Here is a 17,256-nt window from a genome sequence, read left to right as displayed (position 1 = left end):
GATGTATGAGTGTTGGTGTCAGTTTTATTTTAAATCTTTACCTCTTAAATAAGAAATGTATTAACATTAAGTATGTAAAATATTTTTTAAAAGTCGTTATGAAAACTTCTTTTTCAATAGGCGGAGTACGTCCAGCTTGTTACTGAACTTCGAATGACAAGAGCCATTCAGCCTCAGATCAATGCCTTTTTACAGGGCTTTCATATGTTCATTCCACCCTCCCTTATACAGCTTTTTGATGAATATGAATTGGTAAGGAAAAATATCAGTTCTTATGTTGTAACACAACAACACAAAACTCTAGTGATGTAATTCAGAAATAATTGTGGAGTACGATAATGAATGAAATAATGTATAAATGAGAAAAAATTGTTTAATGTCCATTTTTAGAGATTTGATATAAAATTTATGGATGTGCCTTCTCTTAAGCTTAATAACCAGATAAGCAACTCCTTAATGTGAAGTGAGGTGAGGTGGTGACAAACTAAAATGGAATATATTCCTATTTCTTCTATATGGGAGATGTTGAAGGCCAGTCTTCCTATATGTGCAGTATTCTACATTATTTCTGAATTTTTTATTTGATCACATGACATAAAGGGTGCTGATACTACTTAAACTTCTAAAGAGAATTAAGAAGGTTTTTCTTATTGTATAGTATTTTCTTCTCCAGTTTCTTATATTGCCATATATATAATTTTATAATTCTTTATTTGAAACCTATGGAGTCCATCGTCTTTGCTGTCCTGTAGTCCCTAATGAATGTTTTGTTTTGCTACTTTAATTTGCCTTTATTGTACTGTGATCCAACAGGATTTCTAATTTTATATGATTTATGTCGCATTTTTCTCCATTTTCTTTTTCTCTTTAGTTTTGGTAATTTGGAGAATTATTTTTAAACTCTTTGAGTTGTCTAAATCTAAATAAAGCACAGTATTTTAAATACAATATAGCTGCTTTCTTATCTAAAAAAATATAATTTGGAATAGTAAGTCCCAGATCAGTGGAAATATTTTATTTAGTTTTTATTCTGTCTCAGAAAATTAGTTTTACCTTATACCTTTCATTTTAGTATATGGATACAGATACTGATATATACCTTTAATTTTACATATGTATCAGTATTTTAAATTTATCATTCATAGTATATGTTAGCAGTGAACAAAATTTGCTAATTAATTTTGAAGTCCATTTTGATTTAGTTTCATTAAATGTAAGTTTTGAGGTTTTTTTGATTGTTTTTTAGCTGTACAGTTAATGACTTCAGTTAGCGTAGATTCATCTAGTTTTTATGTAACAGTAGAAGTTATTTTCAGCATTTAAAAATGGAGGACTATTTGAGCTATTATATTATTAGACCTGACTGAAATCTGACTTTTCCTGTACTGTGCTTGGATTAAATTAGCCTTTTGAAATTCAAAACAGAGAATTAATTATTTGCTGGACCTTTATGTATGTAAAAAACAAATAGCAACAACAAAAATAATTGATGAAAACTTTGCCTTATAATTTACTGAAATCAGTAAGTTTATAAAACTTTGAATTATAATATACATGCAGAAAAGGACACACCTCATAAATGTATAGCTTGATAAGTTTTAACAAACTGAACATACCCATGAAACTAACACCCAGATGAAGAAACAGAAATCCTAGCACCCCATATGTCACTCTGTCATCCCCCTCCGGTCATTCTCCCACTTTAACAGTAACCATTCTCTTGACTTCTGAAATCATAGATGAGATTTGCCTATTTTAGAACTATGTAGATAGAATTTATCTGGCTTTCTTAGCTCAACTTTTTGTGTGTGGGAATCATACATATTGTTGCATGCAGTTGGTAATTTGTTCATTTTTATTGCTGAATAGCATTTCAGTTTCCTTTAGTCTTTTCTATTCTTGAACATTTAGTGGGTACTTTTCAGTTTCAGGCTCTTTCAAGTACTGCTGCTACAAACATGCCTTTAGGAAAACCTAAGTATGCATTCTGTAGGTTATATGCATTGGAGTGGAATTGCTGGGACACAGGCTGTGCATGTATCCCATTTCAGTAGATGTGAGCAGATAGTTTCCCAAGTGATGCATCAATTTACACTCCCATTAGTAGGTGTGAGAGTTCTGGGTGTTCTGCATTCTCACTAGCATTTGATAATTTTCCATCTTTTTCATTTCCTTACTGGTAATTCAGTAGTGGTCTTTCCTTGAGATTTTAATTTGTGTTTACGTGATAGCTAATGAAGTTACACACCTTTTATGATTACAGCCATTTGTGTACTCTGTTTTCAAAGTGTCTATTTAAGTAATTTGTCCATTTTTCTATTGTGTTTTCTGTTTTATTTTTTCTTTTTACTGACTTGTAGGACTCTTTATGTATTCTTTCATAAGAGTCTTTTGTCAGATATATGTATTATGAGTATTTTCTACTCAGGTCTTTTCAGTGAATAAAAATTTTGGGGTTTAACATAATTCAGTTTATCAGTTTTTTTTTTTTTTTAATGGAAGAAACTTTTTGTGTCTTGTTTAAGAAACTGTTTCTTTCCCCAAGGCTGTGAAGATATTTTTCTGTGTTTTCTTTTAAAAGCTTTATTCCTTTATCTTTCACATTTAGGTCTGTTACTGGTAAGTTTTTAATTGTGGCTCTTACATTAAAATTTAGATCAGGATTCCTAGTTTGTCTTGGACTCTGACTTTACTAAGTTGAGCTGATTCACATTTGGGAAGAGCAACATTGTAGGCATGGTCTTGATTTATGCAGTGGTAATAATTATTATTAAGCGTTTAGTATTTGCCAAGTATTTTATATGTATTAATTTTAAAAACCCACAAAAAATCTCTTGAGGTGAGTACGATTGCCCCCATTTTACATATGAGAAAACTAGGCCAAAGAAGATACGGAACTTGTTCATGGTCATAGAGCATGTGTTAGTGGTAGGCTATGAACCCATGTTCCCTGACCTCAGATCTCATCAGTGTTGCCAGTCTGCTTCTTGGTGGCATGAGTAATCAGAGGGACTTGGCTTCAGAACCTTTTGTGTGACTTTGTGTCTTTCATAGGGGAGCGCTATGCTACACTGAGAACGGAAACTTGTAAAAAAATTTGGTGCAAACGTCTAAGCTAGATGTGCATCTGAGTTAAAAGATTCAGGTTAAATTCTAGAGTTTTAGTGAGGAGAAGGTATCGAATAGCTCCAATGTACTGAACTGGAGGTATAGTCATCCATTGTAGATAGAAGGCAGTCGTAAGTCAAGAGATGAGTATGGGCTGTTCTTCCATACTTTGCTGCTTGTGAATTTATCCATGAAAGAACCAGAATATAAAAACATTGAGTCATGTGATGCTGGGTAAGCTGATGGCTATGAATACTTGCATGATTCAGTTTCTAACTATTAGTATGAGTTATATAACTTACAGTTCCAACAGATGAATTCAGTTATTTTGTTGTATTAAAAAGATTGATTGGGACTTAAAATGTTTATTATATGTACTTTTTATTCTGGAATTCTCATTTCATCTATTTGGTTTTGGTCAATTTAGTAACTTTTTTGGCCCAGTTCTTAGGTGGAATAATAAAGATCCTTTCGTTGTCGTCTTCAAAAAAAAAATTGTAACAATGTGATATTCATGAAGTGCTTCAAATTTCTTGAGAGAATGTAGTATTAGTCATTTTTATTCATAATTATGAATAATGAAAGCATACTTAATATTATTAAAAGCTTATCTTCAGCCTAGAAGGGAAAAGGATTAAACTCATGAACTGTAAGACATGCGTAAAGCCTATCCCACTCCCTTTTAGCAAACCTGTATCAGAGTCCTGCCAGGGAACAGAATTTCTCCAGATGGTTCAAATATTGAAACTTTAACAAAGGGACTATTACAGAGGTATGGGCAGTGTTAAGAATAAACAAGGTCTAGTGAGACATCCACAGACTGGAAACAGGGAAAGCCTTTATCATCCCTAGGACTGAAGAGACAGGTAGAGGAATTACGGTGAAGAGCCCCGTGGGAGCCTGAACTACCAAGGAGGGCCCACCTGGTGGTAGCCATACTTGAGGAGCCATAGCTACTGCAAAGAGGTGCTGCAACAGTGGGGGAGCAGAGAGTACCCTCACCTCCAAACTAACTGCCTGTGTTTCCCGGGCTCCAAACCCAATCCAAAGCCAGATGGCAAGAGAACCAGCAGGCAAAGCAGCCAGTCTACAGTGCAAAGGAAGCTAGAGAATGTATTTGGGGGTGGTCAATGTAGACTAACTAGACTGTCTTCATCTAGGAAGAGGATTCTATAATACTGTTACTAAGAGGACTAAAACACACCCTATACTAGCAGTTCTAAAACTTTTCGGTCTTAGGACCCCTTGCAACAAAAGAGTTTTTTTTTATGTGGGTTATGTCAATCTATATTTACTGTACTTGAAATTAAAACAGAAATGTAAAATATTTTATTCACATAAAATAATCCATTATTATGTTAACATAGAGAACATTTGAAAAACTAAAATTGCATTTTCTAGAACAAAACAGAAATAATGGGAAGACTGGTACTATTTTACAGTTTTGCAAATTTCTTTAATGTCTAGCTTAATAGAAGACAAATGGGCCCTTATAACTGCTTTTGTGTATAATCTGTTTTGATATGTTGTTTGGTTGAAATATATGAAGAAAATCCAACCTCATACAGATAAGTTGGAAAAGGGAGAACCTCATGGACCCACAGAAAAATCTCGGAAACCCTCAAGAGTTCTCACATGTTGCCTTGTATCTATCTTATTTAAGGTACAAGGTCAGCTATATGTTATGAGTATTTACTATAGGAGACGTGATTTTGAATCACATGGTATCTACATCCCTGTAATAAGAAATCCTGGCTGGGTGCGGTGGTTCACACCTGTAGTCCCAGCACTTTTGGGAGGCTGAGGTGGGCGGATCACAAGGTCAGGAGATTGAGACCATCCTGGCTAACATGGTGAAACTCCGTCTCTACTAAATATACAAAAAAATTAGCCGGGCGTGGTGGTGGGCACCTGTAGTCCCAGCTACTCGGGAGGCTGAGGCAGGAGAATGGTGTGAACCCGGGAGGTGGAGCTAGCAGTGAACCAAGATCGCAGTGCCACTGCACTCCATCCTGGGCAATAGAGCAAGACTCCATCTCAAAAAAAAAAAAAAAAAGAGGCAATCCTGATGGATGTTCTGGCTCATCAGTGTAAAGTGTAGGCCAATCATTGCCTCCCCTGTCTATGTAAGCATATCTAACTGTGAAATAGGGACTGATTCAGAGAAGTGGACAGGCTCTTTTCATGTCCTCTTTTCCCTTGGAAAACAAAAAGGCAAATACTTTGCTGTTCTTAATTTCATTTTTACTTACATGATTGAGATTTTGTGTCTTTGATTATCTTCCGGTATGAAAGAAACTTATCAAGTCATTAGGAAAATTGCTTTTTTTTTTTTTTTTTGACTTTGGAGAAAATTGACTTTAAAGGATCCAAATTATTCCAGAATAGAATTCCGAAAAGGCTTAAATATTTTTTAAAAATCATAACTATTTTTATATTACCTCCTTTTTCCTCATGATAAGGATTTCTTGATGCTTTTCCCCTTGTTTGGTCAAGTATTTATTCAGGTCTTTGTTGTCACTTCCATGTTGAGAATACTGTCCCCTTACAGAAGTTAATAAATTTGCAAAGAATTGTAAAAATATAAAGTAAATCAAAGATAATGTTCATAAAACTTTTGCATGCATAAACTGTTGTTGCATATGTTCACACATAAACATATAAACTATAATCTCTTATGTTTTAATGAAGTTTTGTCAATGTGGAAACATCTCCACATCTTACAATATTTGAGATTATCAGCGTCAAGGATTTTCTCTCATGTAATGCTTGTTATTGATGACATGCAGGAACTGTCACTAAAATGTATCAGTTTCATGTGAGATTAGTTTCTAATTAAGGCAAATTTACCATTTAAATGTAATAACTTTTTTCCCTAAAGAAAATTATTGAAATATTTTTCTTCTTCCCCCAAGGAGCTACTGCTTTCTGGCATGCCAGAAATTGATGTGAGTGATTGGATAAAAAATACAGAATACACAAGTGGCTATGAAAGAGAAGATCCAGTTATTCAGGTAAAATTTCTCTAGAGCTTAGAATGAAGTTAAGTTTTGCCGTTTAATTTTGTAAGCTTTTCAGCACTATTGAATGAAAACTTACATTAATTAACAAAGTGAAGTGTTTCCCCAAATTATTCTTGTGGGAACAGTGCATATGAAAGCTTTGCATGAAATCATTTTTGGTAAATGACTTTCATAGAATAAAATGTGCTTTATGAATATTACATATTTCTCTGGTATTGAGAAGTCTGCAGTTGCTCTGAAATATGAGCTAAGTTTTTTTTGTTGTTGTTAGTGGTTCTGGGAAGTTGTAGAAGACATTACTCAAGAGGAGAGAGTTCTTCTCTTGCAGTTTGTTACTGGCAGGTAAGCAGTATTTTTATGATAATATGGAAATAATTTAATGTATTCTGCTTTTAATGGCTTAGAGATAACTAAAATGAGGAGTTATTACTCTGAATTGTCAGTAACTTACCACCCTTTCCACTGTTTTAGATATTAAAGATTTATTTTGGTATTAAAGATAAGACATTTATAGTAGTGATCAATCATGTTTATTTGATATATTAAAAAGGATCGCCAATTAGGACTATTAGTATATTGCACTTTATAATTTGGAAATCTTTTTGCTCTGCAGGTCGGTCAAGGATAGTAGCCAAATGTTTAATATTTGTATATTGCTGGTTTGGTTTAATAGTAAGGCAGTTCAGTTTATCCTGGGTAACTCATACACATACTCTATGTTACCCATACACAACAGTTTTTCTGTAATTCAAAGTAAACTTTAAAGTGTCAAGATTCATGGCCTAAAAAATAATTTGTGGTACCACACTTCTATGAAAAGTTCACTTTTGAAACCAGTTAAATATAATAGATATTAGAAAACTAGATGATTTAACCATCTTTTAGCTTATATTTCTGAAAGATGTAAAAAAAAGTCTGATTTTCATTTTGGATAACAATTTTATCTTCTATTTATGAAAATGTAGTTTAGTTTTTTTCATTATAAATGTACATATTTCTCCTAGGAAAGTTACAAAACAAATTTAGAATAAGAAAAACCACAGTCTATCAGCCATAACCACTATAAACAATTTGATATATTTACTTCTTTGTTTTTTCTGCATATTTAAAAACCATAATTGTGAATATATATCTATATAAAATATATATATATAATTTTTTTTTTTTTTTTTTTTTGAGACAGAGTCTCACTCTGTCCCTCAGGCTGGAGTGCAGTGGCTTGATCTTGGCTCACTGCAACTTCCACCCCCTGGGTTCAAGCGATTCTGCTGCCTCAGCCTCCCAAGTAGTTGGGAGTACAGGCGCCTGCCAACACGCGTGGCTAATTTTTGTATTTTTTTATTTTTAGTAGAGATGAGGTTTCACCATCTTGGCCAGGCTGGTCTTAAACTCCTGACCTCATGATCCACCTATCTTGGCCTCTCAAAGTGCTGAGATTACAGGCGTGAGCCACCATGCCTGGCCTATAATTTTTAAAATCTATATTTTTTTTATTTTAAAAGTAATGTTTAATCATTGTAGAAAATTTAGACAATGGAGAAAATAGGAGAAAATTAAAATCCTTAACGTTAAGTGATCCCACTATTCAGAGATAACTACAATTAACATTTTGCTTTTTTTTTTAGTCTTCTTACTGTATAGTTAGAAAAATAGTTGGAGCCACACTATAGATCTAATTTTAAAGAATAAATGAATAGTCTGGGTACGGTACTTCTCTTGCAGTTTAGTTTGTTACTGGCAAGTAAGCAGTATTTTTATGATAATATGGAAATAATTTAATATATTCTGTTTTTATGGCTTAGAGATAACTAAAATGAGGAGTTATTACTCTGAATTGTCAATAACTTACCACCCTTTCCACTGTTTTAGGTATTAAAGATTTATTTTGGTATTAAAGATAAGACATTTATAGTAGTGCCTGTAATCCTAGCACTTTGAGAGGCTGAGGCGGGCAGGTCACTTGAGCTCAGGCGTTTGAGACCAACCTAGGCTACATGGCGAAACCCTGTCTCTACAAAAATACAAAAATTAGCCAGGCATGGTGGCACATGCCTGTAGTCCCAGCTACTCAGGAGTCTGAGGTGGGAGGATCACTTGAGCCTGGGAGGTGGAGATTGCAGTGAACTGAGATTGCGCCACTGCACTCTAGCCAGGGTGACAGAGTGAGATCCTGTCTCAAAAAAAATAATAAAAAATAAATAAGAAATAAATAAGACATAACAATTAACAGGTTATAGACTAAAAATATAAAAGAAAAACTTGTTTTTTTGGTTTTGTTTTTTGCCTCTGAATGCCAAGAAGTACTCAGAGACTTGAATAACTTAATAGAAAGGATGAAAAAATCATTATATTTTTTATGTAAGAAAGTTGACGATTTGACAATTCAGATAGGAGGAAAAAACCCACCTCCAATCTATTCCTAAAAATAATCACTGATAACATTTTTGTTATTCTTCTAGAATTTTTAACACATATATAATTTTTACTTTTAAAACCATTGTTATTTTATAACTTTTTGAATTTAGCAATATGTTACTAAATTGTTCAATTTATAGATCTATGTATTTTTTAGTGGCTTTCTAGTTTTCTTTTTAGGGACTTCCTTTAATTGATTCTTTATTGCTAAATTTTCCTATTTATGGAATAATGCTGTACAAATAAGGAATTTTTGTGCTTCTGTCCTAGTGGGACAGTCTGATTATAGAAGATAAATTCTTAGAAGGGAAATTTTTTTGTATGAGAATATATAAATTTTTATAATCTTGATACATATTCATTTATCTTCTAGAAGGGTATTGATGTCAGTAGAGAATGAGAGAGCTTACTCCTTTTATCAGCACAGGGTATAGTCATTTTTACTTTCTTTTTTTTTTTTTTTTTTTTTAAAGACAGAGTCTGGCTCTGTCGCCCAGGCTGGAGTGCAGTGGCACAATCTCGGCTCACTGCAAGCTCCACCTCCTGGGTTCACACCATTCTCTTGCCTCGACCTCCTGAGTAGCTGGAACTACAGGTGCCTGCCACCACACCCGCTAATGTTTGTATTTTTAGTAGAGATAGGGTTTCACCTTGTTAGCCAGGATAGTCTCAATCTCCTGACCTCGTGGTCCACCCACTTCGGCCTCTCGAAGTGCTGGGATTACAGGTGTGAGCCACCGTGCCCGGCCCATTTTTACTTTCATATAATTTCTTTTATGTAATTTTTTTGTGTGTGGTATGAATTACCTGACTTTATTCTTTGTTATTCCACAATCACTTTAAAAATTCAGTTTTAAGTGTTGTTTATATATTAGGGGTATTAACTCTGCAAATAGTTTTCTTGGTTTATCAAAGTTAAATATACAGATTTCCATGTAATTTAAATTTATAACTTGTAAGTTTTAAATTACCGTATTGCCAAGGTGATTATCGTTACTTTCCTTTGTGGTTTTATAAATCGTTCCCTACTTCTAAGATTTTATATATATGTTTATATAAATTTTTTAATGTAAGTTTTACAATTTCTGTTTTTACATTCCAGTTTTTAAGCCATCTGAACCTTATTTTGGTTTATGTTGTCAAGTATATTTTTCTAAATGGTTTATACTTCAACACTATCTAGTGAATTATTATGTTTTCCCCATGATTTGGTCAGTATGAGTCTTTAAGATGCAGAAATCAGTTATTCAAGTTTTTTAGTACTAAGTTGTTTCTTAGGTGGCTGCTCCTGTAGAGTAAAACACTAGAATTAGTAATATACAAGGCTTCTTCACTTTAAATAGTACAGTCATTGCTAGCAATGCTGAAAAGAGGTGTGCTATTCATTATTTAGTTATGAAGTGTGGCAAATCCACACTTGAATGGAGGTGAAAGATGTGGGTGAAGAGTAGAAGCCAAGGAAGCTCAGGGGAAACAACGCGGAGCTAGCTTCACCCTTGGACGGAAGAATCCACCTTTCAACATTGAGTCTAATTAGAGCTCTGTATTTTGAGTTCAAACTGAGAAAGTTTTAAGCTTTTTAAAATTTTAAATTTTACCTCGAACTCCCAGTCGTTAGTATAGATATAGTACTTGTCGTTCAAAACCAAAAGTGTACATTTTTTTCTTTTTTAATTTTTGGAAAATTCTGATTCTGTATTAGTTTTATTTAGATACTGACGTATCTTTCTACAGGTCTGTAGTATAATTTAGTGCAACCTTACTGAAAGATCAAATGTGTTCCAATTGTTGAACCAAGAATTAACACAAAAAGTGATTTTTAAATATTTTTATAGTATTGACATTAATATTTCATAGCTCTATAAGGCCATCTTTAATGTTTTACTGTTTCATTATCCCTTAATCCCTTAAGAATCAGACTTGATGATTTCTTTTTTTTTTTTTTTTGAGAAAGAGTCTTGCTCTGTTTCTTAGGCTGGAGTGCTGTGGCACAATCTCAGCTCAGTGCAACCCCCGCCTCCCAGGTTCAAGTGATTCTCCTGCCTCAGCCCTCCCGAGTAGCTGGGATTATAGGCGCCTACCACCACGCCTGGCTAGTTTTGTATTTTTAGTAGACATGGAGTTTCACCATGTTGGCCAGGCTGGTCTCGATCTCCTGACCTCAAGTGATCCACCTGCCTCGGCCTCCCAAAGTGCTGGGATTACAGCTGCGAGCCTCTGTGTCCGGCTGATTTCTTTTCTTTTCTTTTTTTTCTTTCTTTCTTTTTTTTTTTTGAGATGAAGTCTTGCTCTATTGCCCAGGCTGGAGTGTAGTAGCTTGATCTCAGCTCACTGCAACTTCCACCTTCTGGGTTCAAGTGACTCTCCTTCCTTAGCCTCCAATTACAGGTGCACACACCACTTTGCCTGGCTAATTTTTGTATTTTTAGTAGTGACGGGGTTTCACCATGTAGGCCAGGCTGGTCTCTAACTACTGATCTCAAGTGATCCACCAGCCTCAACCTCCCAAAGTGGTGGGATTACAGGCGTGAGCCACCGCACCCGGCCAATTACTTTTTAAATAAAATAGAAGTATGCCATTTTTGTTTACTGTAATTTATACTGTATAATCTAAGTGTCATAATATTCAACCAAAGACTTTATTTTTCTCATACATACTTACGCCTGATGAATTATTATCTTAACATGATCAGATCTAATTATATAAGTAGGGGGCCAGCCATATTTATTCATAGTGTAGGAAAAGAGGAGTAAGGTTTCAGGAATGGCTCATGAATAACAGCTTGTAGAATAATTTTAATTAAGATGTTAAAACTAGAGGATCTTCTGAATTTTTAGCTTACTGTTCAAAATTTACTTGTGTGAAGGACATTAGATTGATCATACTTACATTGAAATACTGTGCTATAATTTGTATAAAAATCAATGTCAACATTTATTTTCTCATCTTGATAAAATAGTTACATTTAATTTGAAATTCTACAACACAGGATATTCAGAACGGCTTGATTTTTATCCCTTTTTATGTTTGGTCACCTTGTTAATTTTTTGGGCAAAAGTTAAATATATAAATTAACTAATGTTGAATTTTATTTCAACTTACAAAGAGATATAGCCAGATGTTCTTTATATATTCTCTTGCTATTAGTAGGAATTGTTTATGCATTAGTGTCTTATAAGCAAGATTCAGGCATACTTTTAATATTGCCTTAGTTTACTAAGGTAAGCTCAAGAATTTCATCAGTAAACCAAACCAGACGACTTCCCAGATAGAAGAGAAAATTGCTGTTTTTAGGGATTCTTTCATATTGGATTGTTAAACATTTTTTTCCCTGAGGATGTATACATATCATCAGTGATTTCAAATAGACAATCCTGGTACATTTTTTCAACTTTGTGTGTGTGTGTGCGCGCGTGTGTGTGTAAATGCATATCATAAAATCATTTAAACAATTTTTAAGTGTGCACTTTTGTGGCATTAAGTATTCACATTAATGTGTGACTATCACCACCGTCCATCTCCTGAATTTTTTCATCTTTCCCAACGGAAACTCTGTACTCATTAAACACTAACTCCCCATCCTCCTTCCCTACCCGCCTCTAACAACCACCTATTTTATGTCTATGAATTTGACTACTCTAAGAACTTCATATAAGTGGAATCATATAATATTTGTCTTTTTGTGATTGCTTTATTTCACTTAGCATAAAGTCTTCAAGGTTCATCCATTTTGTAGCACATGTCAAAATTTCCTTCATTTTTAAGGCTAAATAATACCCCCTTGTATATATACACCACACTTTGCTTATCCAGCCATCTGTTGATGGAGACTCGGGTTGCTTCTACCATTTGGCTATTGTGAATAATGCTGCTATGAACATGGATGCACAGATACTTTTTTGAGTCCGTGCTTTCAGTTCTTTTGGATATATACCCAGAAGTGGAATTGCCTGATTGTATGGTAATTCTGTATTGTAATTCTGTTAATTTTGTTGAGGAACCTACATGTTGTTTTCCACAGAGGCTGATCATTTTACATTCCCAGCAGCAATTTCTCCACATCCTTGCCAATACTTGTGACTTTCTGTATTTTGTTTTTTTGATGTTTTGCCGATAGTCATCTTAATGAGTGTGAAGTGGTTTTGATTGGCGTTGCCCTAGTAAATAGTGATGTTGAGCATCTTTTCATGTGCTTATTGGGCATTTGTTTATCTTTTTTTGGAGAAATGTCTATTTCAATTCTTTGCACATTTTTAATCAGGCTGTTTTGGTTTTTTTTGTTTGTTTTGGTTTTTTGCTATGGGAATTCTTTATATGTTCTCAATATCAATTTGGTGTCATATTCAATAAATCATTGCCAAATCCGGTGTTATGAAGCTTTTCCCTTATATTTTCTTCTAAGAGTTTTGTAGTATTAGCTCTTACATTGAGGTCTTCAATCCATTTTGAGTTAGTTTTTAAGTTACTTAGTGTAAAGTAAGGGTCCAACTTCATTTTCGTTGTAGTGAATATTCAGTTTTCCCAACACACTTCGTTGAAAAGACTCTTTTCCCCTTTGAATGTTGTTGGCACTCTAGTTGAAAATCATTTCATTATGTATGTGAGGGGTTATTTCTGGCCTCTGTTCTCTTCTACTGGTTCATGTGTCTCTTTTCTTGGCAGTATCACACTATTTTGATTACCACAGCTTTGTAATAAGTTTTGAAATCAGGATATGTGAGTCTGCCACCTTTGTTGTTTTTTTCCTAGACTGTTTGGGCTATTTGAGGTTCAACTTTTTTTTTAAGTGAACTAAACTGTGCTTTATTTTATAAATCATTTTTTTTTTTTTTTTGAGACGGAGTCTCGCTCTGTCACCCAGGCTGGAGTGCAGTGGCCGGATCTCAGCTCACTGCAAGCTCCGCCTCCCGGGTTTACGCCATTCTCCTGCCTCAGCCTCCTGAGTAGCTGGGACTACAGGCGCCTGCCACCTCGCCCGGCTAAGTTTTTTTGTATTTTTAGTAGAGACGGGGTTTCACTGTGTTAGCCAGGATGGTCTCGATCTCCTGACCTCGTGATCCGCCCGTCTCGGCCTCCCAAAGTGCTGGGATTACAGGCTTGAGCCACCGCGCCCGGCCTATAAATCATATTTTTAAGAAAGTATTTTAAATTTTATTCAGATGTTTGCAAGTATGTATTTAGTAATCTATACACTAAGTGTTCCTTTGTCATTATTCTTATTTATCCAAAAAGCACTGTAGCACCTCATTTTAAAAGCAATAGAATGTTTTTTAGTATCGGTTTAATCATGATACATACACAGGCTAACTTTAGAAGAAATATTAATTTTATTTTCGATGTATATATAACTTGAGAAGTTGTAATTACATCCTCTACAGTCATGTACCCAAGATTAAATTTTCTACTGATGTGTTATGCATTGTATGTTAACCTTCCTGTGGTCTCTTTATGTTTGGTGATGTTTGAAAAATATGTTTGATATTCTGAATATCAAATCAAAGAGGAATATAAAGAATTTTTCAGTTTTTCCACTATGAAAAACAAAACAAAACACCTTTAGGGCCTAGATATTTTTCACAAACAAGGAAATCATTTGGATTACATGTCAGAGCATTTATTGCTTGAATTAATCAAATATTAATCTATTAACAATTTAATGAATGTCTACTCCAGGCATTTTGCTAGCCCCAGGGATATAGATGTAAATATGACTTGTTTGGGCTCTCAAGCCCCACTTCAGTAGAGAGCCACATGAAAGCAAATAATTGTAAATGTAGCATGCTAAATGCAATATTGAGGTATGTGCTGTGGCCAGTTGCAAGCATAGTGTAGCTATGGAAATGTGGAGGGGTGTCTCCATGGAAGGTTGCTAACTAATCACAAAGCAATTTACAGTAATGAGTTGGGGTTTTGTAGACTAAAAAATGTCATGTTGTCATTGTCCTAGAGTTGGATATATTTCTACCCTAACTTAGAACTTGAAATTGATCTGTCACAAATATCTTTCTTTCATGATTACAATGTATTAAGATATAAACTATATAAACTCTTAGTTCCAGGGTCCCACATGGTGGGTTTGCTAATATCATGGGTGGAAGTGGATTGCAAAACTTTACAATCGCTGCTGTGCCATATACTCCAAATCTTTTACCAACTTCAAGCACATGGTATGTTGAATTGGTTTATTTAAATGCTTTACAAATTGTTTTGATTAATTTTGAATGATCAGAGGTCTAACTGTTGCTGCATTGAGAGGAAAACCTCAGCTGTGATCTCACTCCAGGATTTTGGAATCATTGATAACAAATTATGTAGTTTTTTGTGCCCCTGTTTTTGGGAGGGAAAATGTTTGAGGAAACCCTAATTCCCTACAATTTAATTGACTATAGTTCAAGTATCACCAAAGTTACACTATTATAAGTAGCACTGAGTTACACACCATCACTTCAAACTAAATTACCCTATTGCTTATTTATTTTAAGCTGAAAAGAACTTATTTTCTTCCACTGCATTTGCATGCTGAAAGAAACTGCAATGCAGCAGATTTTTTCTTCTTTTTAAATACCACTTTAGGGTTTTTCAATTTGAATGCAAATTTGAGAGGATGGTTTTATGTTAATTTTGAGTAGTGTTTTCACTTCTAGACAAAACAATCAGAAATTTTATAGATTTCCTGTTTAATGGTGGTGTATTTTTCTTTTAAAGCATCAACATGCTCAAGTTACCTGAATACCCAAGTAAGGAAATACTCAAGGACAGACTTCTTGTGGCACTACATTGTGGCAGCTATGGTTACACAATGGCATAATGAAGTCTGGAAAACTCATCTGACTACTGATGCACAATTCAGAATGGCAGAAGTAATTTGGGAAAATGTCAACAAAAAAGCAGCCTAAATGCAACCCATAGGCAGGGCTGATGCTTCAAATTTATAAAAGATCATCAGGTTTTCTGTTTCTGTCTTTTCCCTTTTATGTTTTCTCTGTTTGTGATACAATTAGAAAATATAAAATCACAGTAGATTTTATTTTTTAAAATGCTAATTGAAAGTAGTAGAGACTGTCCTTTTTCGTAATTAATTTTATCCAAGATTGTATTAAGGCAAAATCTGATTCTACATTCCACCTCTGCTGTGTAACTGTCTTGTTAAAAGGAGGTTTTCTCCTAATTTCTGATACATTATATGAGGTCATCCAGCTGGTATGTTCTTTTGCATGTAAAGTACCATTTATATTTTAGAAAACTATTGTATAGAATGGATTAATTTAGATTGTCTATAAAGCCACAAATATGTATTTTCCCACAGTGTATTCTATATTACAATGATTTTTTTAGCATTTTAATATTTTAATATACATTGTAAAATTTAGACTAACAGTTGATGAAATGACATCTAGTTTATATATTAAAGCTTACACTATATTGTATGAATTATTTGCATCTTTCAGTGGCCAGTTTTCCATATGTACATATTATGTCTCAATGTTTTTCTTATGCCTCATTTTAATTTATAATGAAGGTAAACTTAAAATGTATTTTACTACATTTCTTTTCATTACTTTTATCTGTGAGCTTTGACACATCTGAAAAAGTAATCTGATGTGCAAATTATAATTTAAATAGTTAATTTTTTTACTTCTTAAATTTGCTTTTCGTCATTAAATTGTCAAGTTCAAGTGATATGTGCCTAATATCACTTGGGTGTTGGGTTTTTGAATTTTGGGGTAATCAGTTTTATTTTGAAAAGACAGACTTAAATAGTTACAGCATATGTTTGAACAGGAAGTAGGAACATGCATACACGAAGAAATGCTAACGGAAGGATTTGTAATGTTTAGGATCTTCCCTTGGAAACTAAAAATAGTATATTAATGACATTACTGTTTGTAGAATGACATATGCAAATTTTCTCATAAGCAGCCATTATGTTTGTCAGTAACGTTTGAGAGACATGTAAATTGAAAGTTTTGCTAAATTATAAAGCTCCTTTAATACATTGGTTTTGGTTCTCTTGTCTTTTCTAAATGTTAACAAAATATATCTTAACAGATTACATGAATTTAGGAATTATTTAAAAATTACCATTAGCTCTAAAATTAAGATTCAGATGCTTTATTTATAGTAACTGAAGCTAATAATGTTTTATGTTTTGATTTTTTGAAATTTAATTGTAGAAGTCACTGCCTTCTGAGTTTTCCAATAGATAACCACTTTTAATACTATATTGCTTATAATACTAATGTTTACAGATATGTTTCTGTTTATAACCATACAATACATTGGCTCTGTCATATTAGTTTTTTTGCAAGTAGTTATGTAAAAGAGATAGATAATAAAATATTAAATAACTGAGTGTGGTGGCTTATGTCTGTAATCTCAGCGTTTTGAGAGACTGAGGTGGGAGAATTGCTTAAACCCAGGAGTTCAAGACCAGCCTAGACAACATAAGAAGGCCCATCTCTATGAAAAATAAAAATAAGCTGCGCATGGTGGCATGTGCCTGTGGTCGGAAGGCTAGGTGCGAGATAGCTTGAGCCCAGGAGGTCAAGGCTGTGATGAGCCCTGATTGTGTGACTGCACTCCAGCCTGTGAGACTTTGTCTCAAAAAAAAAAATATATATATATATATGTATATACACACACACACACACATATATATAAGAGTATTTTAACCATGAATTTGAATAGTTTAAAATATAGATCTGGTTA

At 33.8% G+C, this 17,256-nt stretch overlaps 1 protein-coding gene across 14 annotated transcripts in view; it reads left to right on the top strand.

The window, feature by feature from the left end:
* HACE1 (HECT domain and ankyrin repeat containing E3 ubiquitin protein ligase 1) overlaps positions 1 to 16,899 on the top strand; it is a 128,931-nt gene extending 112,032 nt beyond the window's left edge. For 9 of the 14 annotated variants that reach the window (XM_003897956.3, XM_009205747.3, XM_021937642.2 and 6 more), the window contains 5 exons: positions 121 to 252; positions 6,024 to 6,122; positions 6,403 to 6,473; positions 14,601 to 14,714; positions 15,253 to 16,899. In XM_003897956.3, the coding sequence (XP_003898005.1) occupies positions 121 to 252; positions 6,024 to 6,122; positions 6,403 to 6,473; positions 14,601 to 14,714; positions 15,253 to 15,355 (519 nt within the window). In that variant the 3' untranslated portion in view covers positions 15,356 to 16,899. The remainder of the gene's footprint in view (positions 1 to 120; positions 253 to 6,023; positions 6,123 to 6,402; positions 6,474 to 14,600; positions 14,715 to 15,252) is intronic. The other 5 variants (XM_021937644.1, XM_021937643.1, XM_009205748.3 and 2 more) reach the window with 2 other exon arrangements.
* Positions 16,900 to 17,256: the final 357 nt, after the last annotated feature.

This window comes from Papio anubis, chromosome 6, assembly GCF_008728515.1.
Source record: "Papio anubis isolate 15944 chromosome 6, Panubis1.0, whole genome shotgun sequence".
NCBI lineage: Eukaryota > Metazoa > Chordata > Mammalia > Primates > Cercopithecidae > Papio > Papio anubis.
The sequence above is the reverse complement of the archived record's forward strand: the minus strand, read 5'-3'. Positions and strand labels throughout refer to the sequence as shown.